At 51.1% G+C, this 13,226-nt stretch overlaps 1 protein-coding gene across 4 annotated transcripts in view; it reads left to right on the top strand.

Annotated features, from left to right (window-relative positions):
- Window positions 1-3,001: 3,001 nt before the first annotated feature.
- Window positions 3,002-13,226, top strand: part of LIMD1 (LIM domain containing 1) — a 35,592-nt gene continuing 25,367 nt past the window's right edge. For all 4 annotated transcript variants that reach the window (XR_012774261.1, XR_012774259.1, XR_012774260.1 and 1 more), the window contains exon 1: window positions 3,002-4,310. Coding sequence is in view for 1 of the 4 variants with exons in the window: in XM_075493333.1 (XP_075349448.1) it covers window positions 3,152-4,310 (1,159 nt within the window). In the remaining 3 variants the exon portion in view is untranslated. The remainder of the gene's footprint in view (window positions 4,311-13,226) is intronic.

Below are 13,226 nucleotides of genomic sequence, written 5' to 3'. Positions count from 1 at the left end.
CTGATCCTTTGGCATAGGAAGGAAACGCACTTTACATAGCTGGTGAAGGTCAGCAGCATCCAGAGCGGCCATTCGGCAAGAAGGCTGCTTCCCCTGCCGAGGTGGTGAGCTACTGCGGGTCCGACTGCAAAATGACTTACAGATGTTAGATTATAGATAAAAAGTAATGGCAGAAAATGTATGCATGACCCTTAAAAAAGAAAGTCAGAAAAAAACCCATGATCTGAGGGAAGTTACAGAGTCTTCCTTTGTTTGTTTGTTGAAAGCTGAAAATAGAGATGTCTATTCCCAAATACTGTTCCACCAAAGGGTTTGTTTCCTAGAGGACTGAAGAGCCTCATCTCTGTATGTTCGCAGAAAAAAACCCCAATAGACACCAGGTGAGTCTCTGATATGCTGGATAGGAGCGTGCCTTCCCTTGATTAACTTTACATCCTTTGGTGAGGAGGAGGGAAGAAGGTGCGAGAGCAATGTGTAATTTCCTTTTCGATTGCTCTTTGTCCACTAACATCGCAGATTCCTCCCGCGAATGAAGCAGTGGTGGGACTCACACTCCCATCCTTATCTACCTGCTGCTCTGTTTCCTTTCTGTCATTCTGTCAGGCCATACAAATATGGATTCAAGCAATCCGTTGCTCATCGACTCTGGATGTTGTCAAAACCAGCCCTGCACTAGCCCTTTCCAAGGATGCTCTTTAGACATTGAAACTCAGTTTTGGCTTTTGCCGCCCTGGCTGAGCTTAACCTCAGCCTCAGCAGTTTCAGTCAAGTCCCTCAAAAGAGGTAGTTATTTTTGCTCTTGGTCACTGGTGGCCTGAGCCTACACCCGCCGGGCATGAAGCAGCTGCTGGGGGCCACCGTGTCCTCCCCTGGCCACGAGATGGGAGGCAAGCCCTTTCTGATCCGGCCAAAAAGGCCCCGGCACAGGCAGGGGCTTGCTGTGCTTTGCATGACGGATGTTCAGATGCAAGTTAAACCCTCCTGAACTGCCGGGGCTTGTGCAAAGCGGGGTTTAGCCTCCAGGCACCAAGCTTCCCCCAAAGTTCAAACAGGGCTTGTGGGGCTCAGCCTGCAGAAACTGTGACACCCCTCCTTCCCTCACCCCCACGGCAGAGGAAGGCTGGAAGGGTTTGATAGGTGGGATTGCTTGATAGACTGGGCTGTTTTCCCAATACTGTGTGAAAACTCCAGCACTATTGATCCTTAAACACTCATCAGGCCACGGTCGGTGGCAAGCACATGCTGGGGTCTCCCTTCCCTGGCTCCTGGGGACTGGAGCAGCTTGGCCACTGTGCTTCACTCTGTGCTGGGATCCCTACCTGCCTGCCTTCCCCAGAAACCATAAAACCCCTTATCTAACCCTGTCCTATGTCTGGGCTAACTTTTGTGAGTCCGAAGTTTATCAAGCATATCAGCTGAAGCTCGAGCCTAAGGCTGTCACTGCCAGGACAAGCCTCTTGGTCCTGCTCGCAGCCTGCCAGGTTGCTTTGAGAGAAGATACACACCTTTTCCAGGGGCTCACAGTGCTGCTATTTTTAAGCACATCGGGCCGAAACTTGCTGGAAGAGTTGGGCTATTTTAGACCTGGCCTCAGTTGCTCAGCAGTGCTTCTGTACAGGAACTGGTCAAAAAGAGGAGGGGATTTTTTGGTTTCTGACAGGTTTTGGTCACAGCCCAATTTGCGATTATTAAAGGCAGTGAATTTCCACGTTCCTTAACATCTGGCCCTATCTCCTGGAGCCTGGGGGAGGATAAAACAACAAGTCCTGGGAACGCAGGACACGTGCCCGGGCCCGTAGGATCAGCTGCACCAGTCGATTTACTCAGAGGCACCACGGCTCCCTACAAACCCGCCTCTCCCCCGAGCCTGGCAGAGGTCCCGTCGCAGCCCCCCAACCTCCGAGCACCCCCAGCTGGGTTTTGCCATGAAAATTTTGCAGCAAGGAGAGAGGCTGGGACGCAAAGGATAGAATTTCAAGGGTAATTCTTTATTTATGTGCATGAGGTGTCCCGTTCATATTGGGGCACCCCGAACGCGGTTTTACACGCGGTTCTTACACCTTTCAAGCGTTCAGGTACAACATGATTTGACCGATCGCTACTTAACACACACGTGCTGCTGTTTTGCAAAGCAACTCTCATTTTATGATGTCATCATCCATCTGCTTCTTTCTTGATCTAAATGTCCCTGGAGTTGGTCTTGCTGCAGTTACTTGTCTATGATGTCAGGTAACGGGGACGGGTTTCACAGCGGTGTTGGAGGGGCTGGGATGCTGGTGTTATCTTGGGTGTTCAGGGGTATCCTTTATTCTTCAGGGTGGGGGCTCTCCTTCTCCTTGCAATGAGCTGGGGTCCTTCAGTCATGCTCACTTATGCGTTACTATGCAGCATACGACCTGGGGTCCTTTAGTCATGCTCACTTACACTGTATGCAGCATACGATGTAAAATATATCTGTATTAAGAAAATGAATAGGACTTCCTACTATAAAGACTAACTGGTACAACAGTTACAGAAGGAGATTTTTCCTAACAGGGTTGGGGGGGGGTGTGTGTGTGTGTGTGTCTGCTTTTTCACGACGGGTGGCAGCGACTTTTCACAAAGCTTTTTCACGAGGGTTTCAGGGCCGGTACGGCCGTTCTTCAGGGGAATGTGGTGAGAAAGGGAGCGTTATGGGGAGAAGATGAGGAACAACACCCTCCTTGCATCATCCGGGCGACTTTAATCACCGTGCGCGTCCCTTTCCAAGCCCCTTTCCGAGATCTGGCTCCTTCCCAAGCGTTACCTGCCGCCGCCTCTGCTGGATGCCGCGCGCTATTTGCGCGCGTTACGTCTCTGGACCCGCACGTGACGTCTTTTCATCGCCCGCACACGCAATCGCCATCGACCGCTAACGAGCGGAGGCTTCGCGCAGCGCGGGGGCGGGGCTGGGGGCGGGGCCAGGAGGCGGGGGGGCGGGGGCGAACGCCCCCGCCCCCCCGCCTCCTGGCCCCGCCCCCAGCCCCGCCCCCCCCGGCGACGGGCGCGGCGGGAGTGAGACGGCGCGGCGGGACGGAGCGGTTGCCGCGGCCGGCAGTGCCCTGAGCCCGGCGGGAAGGAGGAGGAGGAGGAGGAGGAAGAAGGCGGGGGTCAGCCCGCTAAGCCGGGCGGGATGGATAAGTACGATGACCTGGGTCTGGAAGCCAGCAAGTTCATTGAAGACCTCAACATGTACGAGGCCTCCAAGGACGGTCTCTTTCGGGTGGACAAAGCTGCCGGCAACAACCCCGAGTTCGAGGAGACCAGGCGGGTCTTCGCCACCAAAATGGCCAAGATCCACCTCCAGCAGCAGCAGCAGCAGCAGCAGGAGGAGATGCTGATGGCTGCCCTGAACGGAGGGGCTGCCTTCAACACCCCCCGGCCCAGCCCGCCGGCAGCATGGGGTGCCAAGCCGCCCCCGGCCTCAGCCGCTGAGGGGCCGCGCGTGAGGCCACATGATGGAGGCGAGAGTGGGGTGCGGGCCGAGGCCCCGGCGAGCCAGGCCGGGCGCCGGGGCTGGGAAGCAGAGCCCGACAGGATCCCCAGAGCGGGGGGCTCGCGGCCTGGCGTGGGGCACGGGGAGCAGCACGCCGGGAACTCCGGTGACCCCCAGCCCTGCCATGGTGGGCAAGACAACGGCAGCGAGGGCAGGCGGGGCAGCGGGGGCCGCGACCCAACGCCAGCCGGGCAGAGGTCCTCCTCCTTCTCACATGCCCGGACCCCCCCAGCACCCTCGATGGGGACGGAGGAGGGGGTGCCGGGGGCCCTGCCGCAGCAGAGGTCCTCCTCCTTTTCGGCCCCCTTGGTGCAGCCCACCCGAGGGTTTTCGGGCCCTGCTGACGCCTGTGGTCCCAGGGCTGGAGAGGACGGCAGCCAGCTGTGGTACCAGGGCCTCCCACTGTCCTTCCCCTCTGGCTCCACGCCTGCCGTCCCAAGTGTGGACTACCAGCATGCCGCTGCCTACCCCGGCCCAGCTGGCCACTTTGTGGCCCATGGTCAAAACCACCGGCCCAATGGCAGCAGCGTGAGCCCCGAGCTGGGCTCCTCACGCCTGGCCTCACGCGGGCCCACGGCTCCGGATGCTCCACAGCCGCCTTTCCCAGAGGGTGCAAGTGGCCTGCGGTCGGATGCCGGGCACCTGGAGAGCTCCAGCGCGGTGAAGGTGAAGCTGCCCTGCCAGACCCTCCTTCCGCAGCCAGAGCAAGGGCCATCGGCAGCCGAGCTGAAGCTGGAGGCACTGACCCAGCGCCTGGAGCAGGAGATGGATGCTCGGCCAAAGGCTGATTACTTCGGTAAGGAGGCAGTCCACCAGTTGATGTGAAAAGGGTTCGTTGCAAAGTACCACTGCAGGGTTCGCACCTGCAGGGTTGCGTGTCTCTGTACGCCTGGTTGGTTATGCTTTTTAGTTGCTCGGGGGTTTTTTTGTTATTTAACTTTTATTTATCACAGGGACTGGAGGCTCTTCCTCCTGCGACACTTTTTTCTTTAACCCTACCTCTTAAATTTTAAAGCAAAGGTAGTTTGGCAGCTTTGGGGAGGACAGCGCTGAGGAGAAGCTGGAGCAGCATCTTTTGAAATGCCCTTCGTTGCCGGCAGGGAGGCACTTAACTTGTCTTGACAGTACTGCTGGTTCTCCGTGTCTTAAAAGTACGCTGCCCAACCACGTGTGAGAGGCAAGGCGGACGTCCAGCCCGCAGAGGAGTTGTGCCTGCATACTCTGCGGGCACAGAGAAGGGCACAGAGCTCGGAGGAGGCTTTGTGGTACCCCCATGGAGGTGGCTGTGGCCGGGCGTGCTTGTGGGATCTCTTGAAGAGGAGTTGCTTGGGGATGGGAAGGGTGGTGGTTTCCCAAACTTGCCAGGATTTCCCCCTGCCCCGAGGTGCTGGTCCCCATCAGCTCTGAAAGGATCAGTGCATCCTGAAGATAGCAGAAAAACAGGCGGTAGGCACATTCCTCCCTAAATCTCGGGTCCGTGAGTAGTCCAGACCACCACCAGAGGTTATTGCTGGCGCTTGGCAGTGGAAAGGGACCGTTTACATGTGAGGATCTCCCAATGAGAATATTAAATGTCCTGCTGGATTAAACCAATTTACTACCCCAGGATGGCAGAAGGTCAGGGGCAAAGCCAGCGTTTCCTTTCCCTGCCGCACCACTTTGCGATTTAATAGCAGCCACTTTGCAATTTAATGGCAGATGAGATAGTTCAGCTTTTGGGAGAAGGAAACCCTAAGTTGCTGGGAGGGTTGAAAATTCCACAGTTAATTTAACAAATGATGGGAGCAGGTCTAGCATATGGATTTTCCTCACGATTTTAGACCCACAGTCACAGAAGTAGAAGCAGGGACAGATTAAACTCTTCAGCCCGGTGCAGAGGAAGGGTTTGCGTCTCAGGCTGCACAGGTCCCATTGCACGGGGTCCTGCCTGTTGGGGTTGGTGGGTGGCTCAATGGTGGTCTGCACACACAGGAGCAGCTATCGGCTTCATGCCAAGCTTCAGGGACATAGCTGGAGGGACCACCAAGTGCTGAGTTGCAAATTGCATAAAAAAATGTGTTTCTTGGCATCAGGCGGTGAAACTTGCCCGCAGAGGGCTGTGCTGCGATTGTTTATCTCAGTATATGAGACTGGATGTGGCAGGGCAGACGCGTTTTTATTCTGTCACAGAAAAGTGATGTGTCGAGTTGCTGTACTTGGAGCGTTTTGGCCTGGATACATGTTTTGGTGCTTTCTGTCCTGTGTGGGCAGCACATGGTTTGAATGAGCTCAGGGACCCTTGTCTGAGGGGGGGCTGAACACTGTGACAAGGAGCTGATAATGAAGATGGGGTTGGGACAACCCCAATGGGGTTGTCCCCATTGGGGACAACCCATGGGATTATGGGAAGCGGTGCTCAAAAATGGGAATATTTTGCTGGAGGCAGCATTCAGCTCCACTGGAGAGGTGTCAGGGGTCTCTTCAGCAGACCCTGCTGCATGCATCTTCTCCTCACGGTGCAAGTAAACCAGCTGGATCATACCTCATCCAAAACATGTATGGGGATGGGGTGAGAAGGCAGAGGGACCTTGCTGGTGATTAGATTATTTTTACATTTTTGTCACAAAATAGGGGGTAGCACCAGGGAGAGGCTTTTGTCCTGCGGGAAAGTCATAGTGAAGCAGGAATAATTCTGGCAGCATGGAGAGTCGTGCTGGTCAGGCGGCTGAGTTACTGGTGAGCCCCAGTGAAGGAGGAGAGACGGAGGCTGCCTGATCCCCAGTGAGGTCTTTTGATGTCCTTGTGGCAGGAGGTTTTACACCAGGGTGTAGTGTCTGAGAAATTGGGGATGGGGGAGAGGGAGAGGGGGAAAAATGAAAGGATGCAGTCACGACAGAGGAAGAAGTAATGTTTTCTGGAGCCTCAGCTCTGTGGAGGAAGGCTCGGCAAATCTGCCCTGTGGAGGACCAAGGAGCAGGAAGGGGCAAGTACTGAGGTATTTTAATTCTGGGCCTCCTTCCCCTTTGTTTCTCACTTTTATTCCCCTTTGTTTCTCACTTTTATTTTAATTTTTTCACAGTTACCTTACTTTCTTTGGAGGAATAAATGACCCAGCTGGTCTTCTGAATCTTTGCTATTCCCTACCCTCAAGCTAGCAAACTTTAGGATGGAAAATAAATACTTTTATGCAATAGTGATAAAAAGGATCAACAGATTGTTTTGTTGCAGACTTTCCCCCAGTGAAGGGAAGTCTAATGCAGCAGCTTTGCAGTACATCGCAGCCAGGAAATGAAACCAGGACTGAAGTGCAAATGACCAAAGCATTTTATATAGAATGCTTTCAGGTCTCCTAATTTTGCGTGCTGCTTTGTAACAAGGAGATTTTTTATGATGGATCTGTCTGTCTTGGTAACATACAGTCCTTCAGTCTGTCTCTGGACCAGATATTTATCAACAGTTAATTCTGATCACAGTAAAGGATCTACTTTTTCCTTCACTATGTGAAAATGATCATTTGTAAATGAAAGCCTAGGAAAGGATAAGCTAGGGACTAGGCATAACATAGGTAGGATGCTCTGCTGAGGAGTAACAGACAGTCTGGTTATCTGTCAGCACCAGCTTGCTGTACAAAATCCGTTTGTCTGCTTAGAGTATGTATAATAAGGGAAAGGAAAGAAGCAAACAGAGCCAAGAATTTTCTTTTTTTAAATAGTGGCCTATGTGTGAGCAGCGTGGGCTGCACGTGTCTCTGAAGGAATTTGGGTTCTCCAAGAGTGTTTTTGAAGTGCTGGCTTGATTTGTGTGGGCTTTCGAGGAGGACACAGGGAGACTCAGGTATCACCCAGATCTTATGCTTGGGGAGGGAAATCCTGAAATTGCTCCCTGGAGATGCTGGTTCTCATGCAGCAGAGAAGGGGCCCCAGGTCCCAGGAGGTGCTGCTGGAAGCCACCTTAGGTTGTATTCAGGTTTTTGGTGTACTGTTTCTGGGGAACATCTAGGAGTGAGGTGCCTGAATCCCACTGACTTTCTGTGGTGTTCCTTTGGATGCACCAGCCTTCATCTCCACTTGGTGAACGGGAAGATTGGAGTTTGAAATAGGATTGGAATAGGGATTGAAATAGGAGTGACTGGCGGAGTTGCAACTCCTCCACTAGAACCACCCAGCACAATGCAGAGGTTTTAGGTTAGGTGAGGTGGCACCATTCCAAGGACTGGCATGGGATGAGTTTTCAGGTGAGAGCCAGGCAGGTACCCAACCAAACTGAGCGTCTGCTTTCACTGCCTGGAAGTGACTTGGTAGGGGAGAGGCCTGGCTGAGAGGCGTTGGGGTTTGCAGGGAGGTTTTGCCATTCATTTTAGCAGAACCTGTGGTACCATGCAGTTCCTTGGTCTGCAGGCACAGATGGATGTTTTTAGAGGTGTAACGTGTAGCATCACATTTTTACCAGTGCTTATTTTATATAGCTAGTTGGAAATCTCCAACTGAAGGAGACTATCTACACCCTTACCAAGAGCTTTTTTTAAATCAATTTTTATAAATGGTTTTCTTGTTTTCTTGTTATAAATATTTGCTAGGTATTGAGTTCTGGCTTCCTTATTATTTAAAGCAGAGCTGATAAGCTGCAGGTATTTTAGGAGGGCCCCAGGCATCTTGTTTTGCAGTGAAATACTGGGATGCTTCCCAGCAGTTGGGCAGAGAAGATCTCGCAGCGAAGTCTGCAGATTTCTTTTCCCCTTGGCAGAAGCAAAGCAGTTGCCGAGTTGCTGAAACCCTGTGGAGACCTGGAACCCCAGCACCTTTGAATGGGGGTGATCAGCTCGAAGGTCAGCAGCGCTCTTTCAGTCTTGTGCATAGTGAAGTTAGTGTTTTATCACGGCCGAAACCACAACTCATTTAACTTTAAGGCTGTACACATCTGCAGACTTTACCAAACCCTGATGATGATGGTGCACCAGGATGCTTCAGCAGCAATGAGGGTAATTTCAGGGCTGCCGAGTGGAGAATTTCGGATTAAAATGGAAGTTCTTCTGAGGTTTGTTTTGTACGTGGGTGATGATAACGGCATTGTTTCCACTGGGAATGAGCGGAGACATCCCTCACTGCCTGCTCCTGGGAGAACACCACATCTAGAGGGAGATGCTTGCCTGCAGTGGAGAGGAGGGGGAGGCAGGGCAAGGTGGGCCTTGGTGGAACGAGGAAAGCTGGAAGGATCATGTCACGTGGACTAGTGAGTGTGTGCAGATTGCAAAGCTTATCTCACTGCAAGGAACCAAGCAAGTAAGTATTTGCCTGGGATATGGCTCTTCAATATTACAGCAGTATGCACGTCTCCTCCCTTCCTCTTGGGAGCTCAGCTGGGTTTGCAAGCTAAGGAAAAATCTGTACCAAAAGGAAAGAAAAAGGAAGGAGTTGAGGCAGAGGATCCATAGTTCTTTCAGTGAGGATACTGTGGCAGTGGGGACTGAAAGGAATAAGGAGCCTCATTCATTTGGCACTGGAGTTAATGTAATCTTGGACATCACTATAAGGTACTTAAAATGTCACTGATGTGAGTTTGATGGTATTTTGTACTTCGCTGGCAGTGTGTACACGACTGTCTACAGCAAAGTTGGGGGTCAAGAACATGGCATGCAAAAACAGTACAGAAAAATTGCATTTACCAACTCTGTGGTTCTTTGGGCAAGGAGGACCTGCACGTCTTTGCTACCACTGACTGACAACGTGGAGCTGGTACGAGTGATGATACCCAGTGGTGAATGGGACCAGACTGCCAGGTTTTCCAGGCACTTGATCTCACATGGGCCTCCAGATCTCCTTGAAATCAACTCTTTGGCAAGCGTGATTGCACAGTAGCGGATGACAGCGTAGTGAGGCACGCAGTATGTCTAATTTAGAGTTTGATGTAGGAATGACTTAGTTAAGGTGAGCCACAGGGAGGTGGCATCAGGTTCTGGAGAAGGTCTGAAGTAAAACCCAAAGAACTGAGCATCGCGTTGGGTATGACAGGGTGAAGTCTTTTTTTTCAGCAGACAGTCTTTGAAAAATGTGTGTTTAAGTGGAGGACTTGGTTCTTCTGGAATAAGTAGGTGGGTCGGAAACACAGAAGCTGTACCTTCACGAGGGTCCTCCCCGTCAGAGCGGGAAAGGGGAACAAGGCAAGAGCTTTCTTCTTACCTTTGTTCCCCTTTCCCACTCTGACGGGGAGGACCCTCGTGAAGGTACAGCTTCTGCCAAGAGGCAGCAGGGTCTACTTCTGGATTAGCCACGTATGTGTCTGGGCAGATGGGAAAGATGATCTGGGAGGTATTTACGTGCAAAGGCTCTGGGCTTTTCTTCCAAATGCAACTGGGGGTTCTTGAGTATAAATCCAGCCTCCTGTAAGGAAGGAGCAAAAAACAGTTACGTGTGGTGGAGAAGAGTCAAGCTGATCGTGGAAATGTGGCTTGCTTGGAGAAAATGGAAGGAGTAGGATAGACTTACCCCTCCAGGTGCTGTTTCTGAATTAGCTATGTATGCAGACCCACACCACCAGACTCTCCCTTCATCCTGCCACTGCATTCCTCTTATCCAGGACCGGATTGATGTGGCAAGGAAATCTCACCACTGAAGCAGCACAGCAACAGATTTGGCCCTCTAAAATTAAGCGACAGTCTTAGCAAACCCAACCAGGAGCACGTGTAGAAAAGCTTGGCTGTCCTCGATGCTGCTGAGAACAGGGATGCTGCTGAAAAGAAGGGGGATGCTGCTGGAAAAACCCACAACTGTGTTCTTGGTTTGTAGATAGATGATGTCTGGCACGTGGAAATAAATCATACCAACCAGTCCTAGAAAATGCTGTTGTTCAGCATGGTTTGCATTGAATTTTTAGTGAGTGGGACATAGTAAGTAACTGAGCTCCTTCTGATGAGTGTGAAATAGCAACGCTTAGAGGGAAAAACACCTCTAAAGGCTTTGAGTCCGGCGGTAAATGGAGATGCACTTGTTGAACTTTGATGGTGGGACTGACATTTCAGACTGGGCACCAGGTTTGCTTTCATTTCTGACAGCCCTTGAGGTCTGCATCGGACCTGTTTGATCTCGTGAGCCGAGGCTGTTCCCGGTGGCGGCACTCCTTGTGGTTTGCAGTGCTGAGGTGTACGGCAAGTGCCGGGACGTGGCTTACAGAGCATGTTTTCGGTCCCAGCTCTGCCCCAAAGGTCCTTTTGTTCAGGCGCTCAGCTGCAGCGCAGGCGGTTGCTTGCCACATGATGCAAAAGGGAACAGAGATTTCTTTGTTGTCCGGGGCCCGGCTGCCCTGACGGGAGAAATTGAGCCGAAATCAGCAATTTCCATCCCTTTCCCTTTCCAAATCTGGCTACCATTCTGCCAGCGCATTCGAGCGTGAATTTACCGGCACTGCGCATGTGCGGTGCTTTGGGCTTGTCATCCTGGTGGTGAAAGAGAAACCTTTAATTTCTCCTTAATAATGTCTTAATAATTCCGTCTGAGGTTAAAAGCCGTAATTTCAGAGGGGATATCTGCTCAGATCGGTGCTTGCATAAGCGCTTGTTACACGTGGCAAAGTAACCAAGTGCAGGAATCCGGCATCTCACTGAGCCGTGGATACTTGGGATCCCTCTGCTTCGAGCTGAGAAGTTTTTGCTAAATGCTGCGTTATGCCAAGAAAATTGCCCTGAGCTGCTGACTAGGACCAGCAGCATGTGGGGCTGGACTGATGCTGCTGACATTTTAACTCTACGCCCTGGCTAGCAGAAAGCATGCTCAGCACTCTTTTGGGAAATAGTCATTGGAGCTGGTGCGGAGCAGGGCGCAGAGCCTGTTTTGCAGCGGGATGGGGTTGGACGTGGCCTGTGCTGCGCTGCCTTCCATCAGGCTGCCTTTGCACATATGTTGCCGAGCTTGGCGACTGGCCACCGTCAGCAACAGGTATTGCTTCTTCCTTGCGTAGCCTAAGCCGAAAGAACAGGATCATTGTGGCAGCAGGGAGCGAGCAGCAAAAAAAAGTGGAAAGGAAAAATCAATAATAAAAATCACCTCTTTTTCCCCTTTCAGGCCAGGTGTGCTGAGAGTCAGAGATGAAGGCTCAAGGATATTGCTTAAAATACTTCAGAATTATTATATTTGGAAGAAGCAATGACTTATTTCTAGAACAATTCCAATTGCTACTGAGATTTAATTGGCTTTCAAGTAAGATTTAGCAGATACAAGTGAAAATATAAACTATACACATATTTGCCATAATGCCGTTTTTCAATTGTCAGCCTTGCCACAGGACATCTATAAATATTTATAGCATGGCTGGTTATTACATAGTTGGGCAATTTAGCACATTATAGTTTTTACAGACAACATTGTCAATTTATTTTAAAAGCCCTTTCATTCTATGACTTTATTTTCCATGTTTTAAGGGCCTAAATATTTAAGGAAGTGGATAAAAGGGTTAAGCAGGGGATGAAACGGAGCATGTACCGAAAGAAAGGTGGAAGGATGGTGGGGGGAGCCCGGGCAGCTCCTGCAGGATAGAGCCGGACTGTCCGTCCTGTTGGGGAAAACATGGGCAGTGCCTACGCTCTGAAGCTTAAATGGGACGGAGAAGAGACAGCAGAGGCAATTTCTACCCTCCGTGGGATTTGCGTTAGGGTATTTTATAGTGGCTTTAGATGCCTGCCAGCAGCTTTACTGTGCACTGTGCCTGCACGCTGCTGCTGTGCCTTCTGCCTCCTGCTTCTTCTTGCTGCTCATCCATATTCAGTGTCACCCGGCTGCTTTCTGGAAAGGAGGAAATCAGAGCACACTGGTGATTTTTTTCTGGAGCAGCCGCTCATTGGCATGGAAAAGGGGAAAATGCAGCACTTGCAGTGCAATAAATACATCGGTTCTGTGGAAAGCCTGGTGAATGTCGTGGAAAGAAGGCTTTGAGCAGCAAAATCAGCAGGTTTTCTGCTCTCAAAACTTTCTGCTCGGCATCGCTGTAGTCGAGAGGGAATTTTGCGAGGTAGCTGTTAGCTCGTGTCAGACGATTGCACAGCATCCCAGGCTGCCGCTGAATGTACGTGTTCCTGGGAGAACACATCCATTTGAAAAGCCAAATTTTCTTATCTTTGTCTTGTCTTTTCTTTTTTTTTTTCCTTCTTTTTTTTGTAATACCTGCATGATTTATCTTTTACTTTCTTAAAATGTTTCTTTCAATAAATAACTGAGATAAATCTGCTTGGTTCGAAAAGAACCAGCAAACTTCGCTAACGTGGTGCCAGTCTTGTGTGCTGGGGTGGGCCCGCAGCCAAGCTAGCATTTCAGTTCAGGTTGAATTTGGACCAAACAGAGTAACTAATTATACTCTGCAGCCTTCTCTCCAGGTTTGTGTCAGTTTGGACTCTAGCTCTGAGTGCAGTGGGGCTTGGAGCAGCGCTAGGACAGCTTTCAGCATGCCGTTGAATACACGCAGGCAGCTGCAGGACAGAGAGCCAGGTCTGCTCTGGGAAAATGATGTATCCGCTTTTCAGCAGCCCTGTGTGCACTACTGCAAAGGGTTCCTGAGTGTTTTTAACCCTGTAGAGTGAAAACTGATGGCCGCAGCTATCAGCTGCAGGAAGAAATTGTTAACCACCCTGGTAGTGCCAGCGTGGTGCTGCCGGAGTTGGGAGTTACTTTTCAGCGCTGTCGTAAGTCTGTTTGGTTTCTTCCTAACTTTCAGCAGACCTTTCCAATTACTCTGGAGCTTGCGGGGCCCC

Source organism: Mycteria americana, chromosome 2, assembly GCF_035582795.1.
Source record: "Mycteria americana isolate JAX WOST 10 ecotype Jacksonville Zoo and Gardens chromosome 2, USCA_MyAme_1.0, whole genome shotgun sequence".
NCBI classification, from domain to species: Eukaryota; Metazoa; Chordata; class Aves; order Ciconiiformes; family Ciconiidae; genus Mycteria; species Mycteria americana.
The sequence above is the reverse complement of the archived record's forward strand: the minus strand, read 5'-3'. Positions and strand labels throughout refer to the sequence as shown.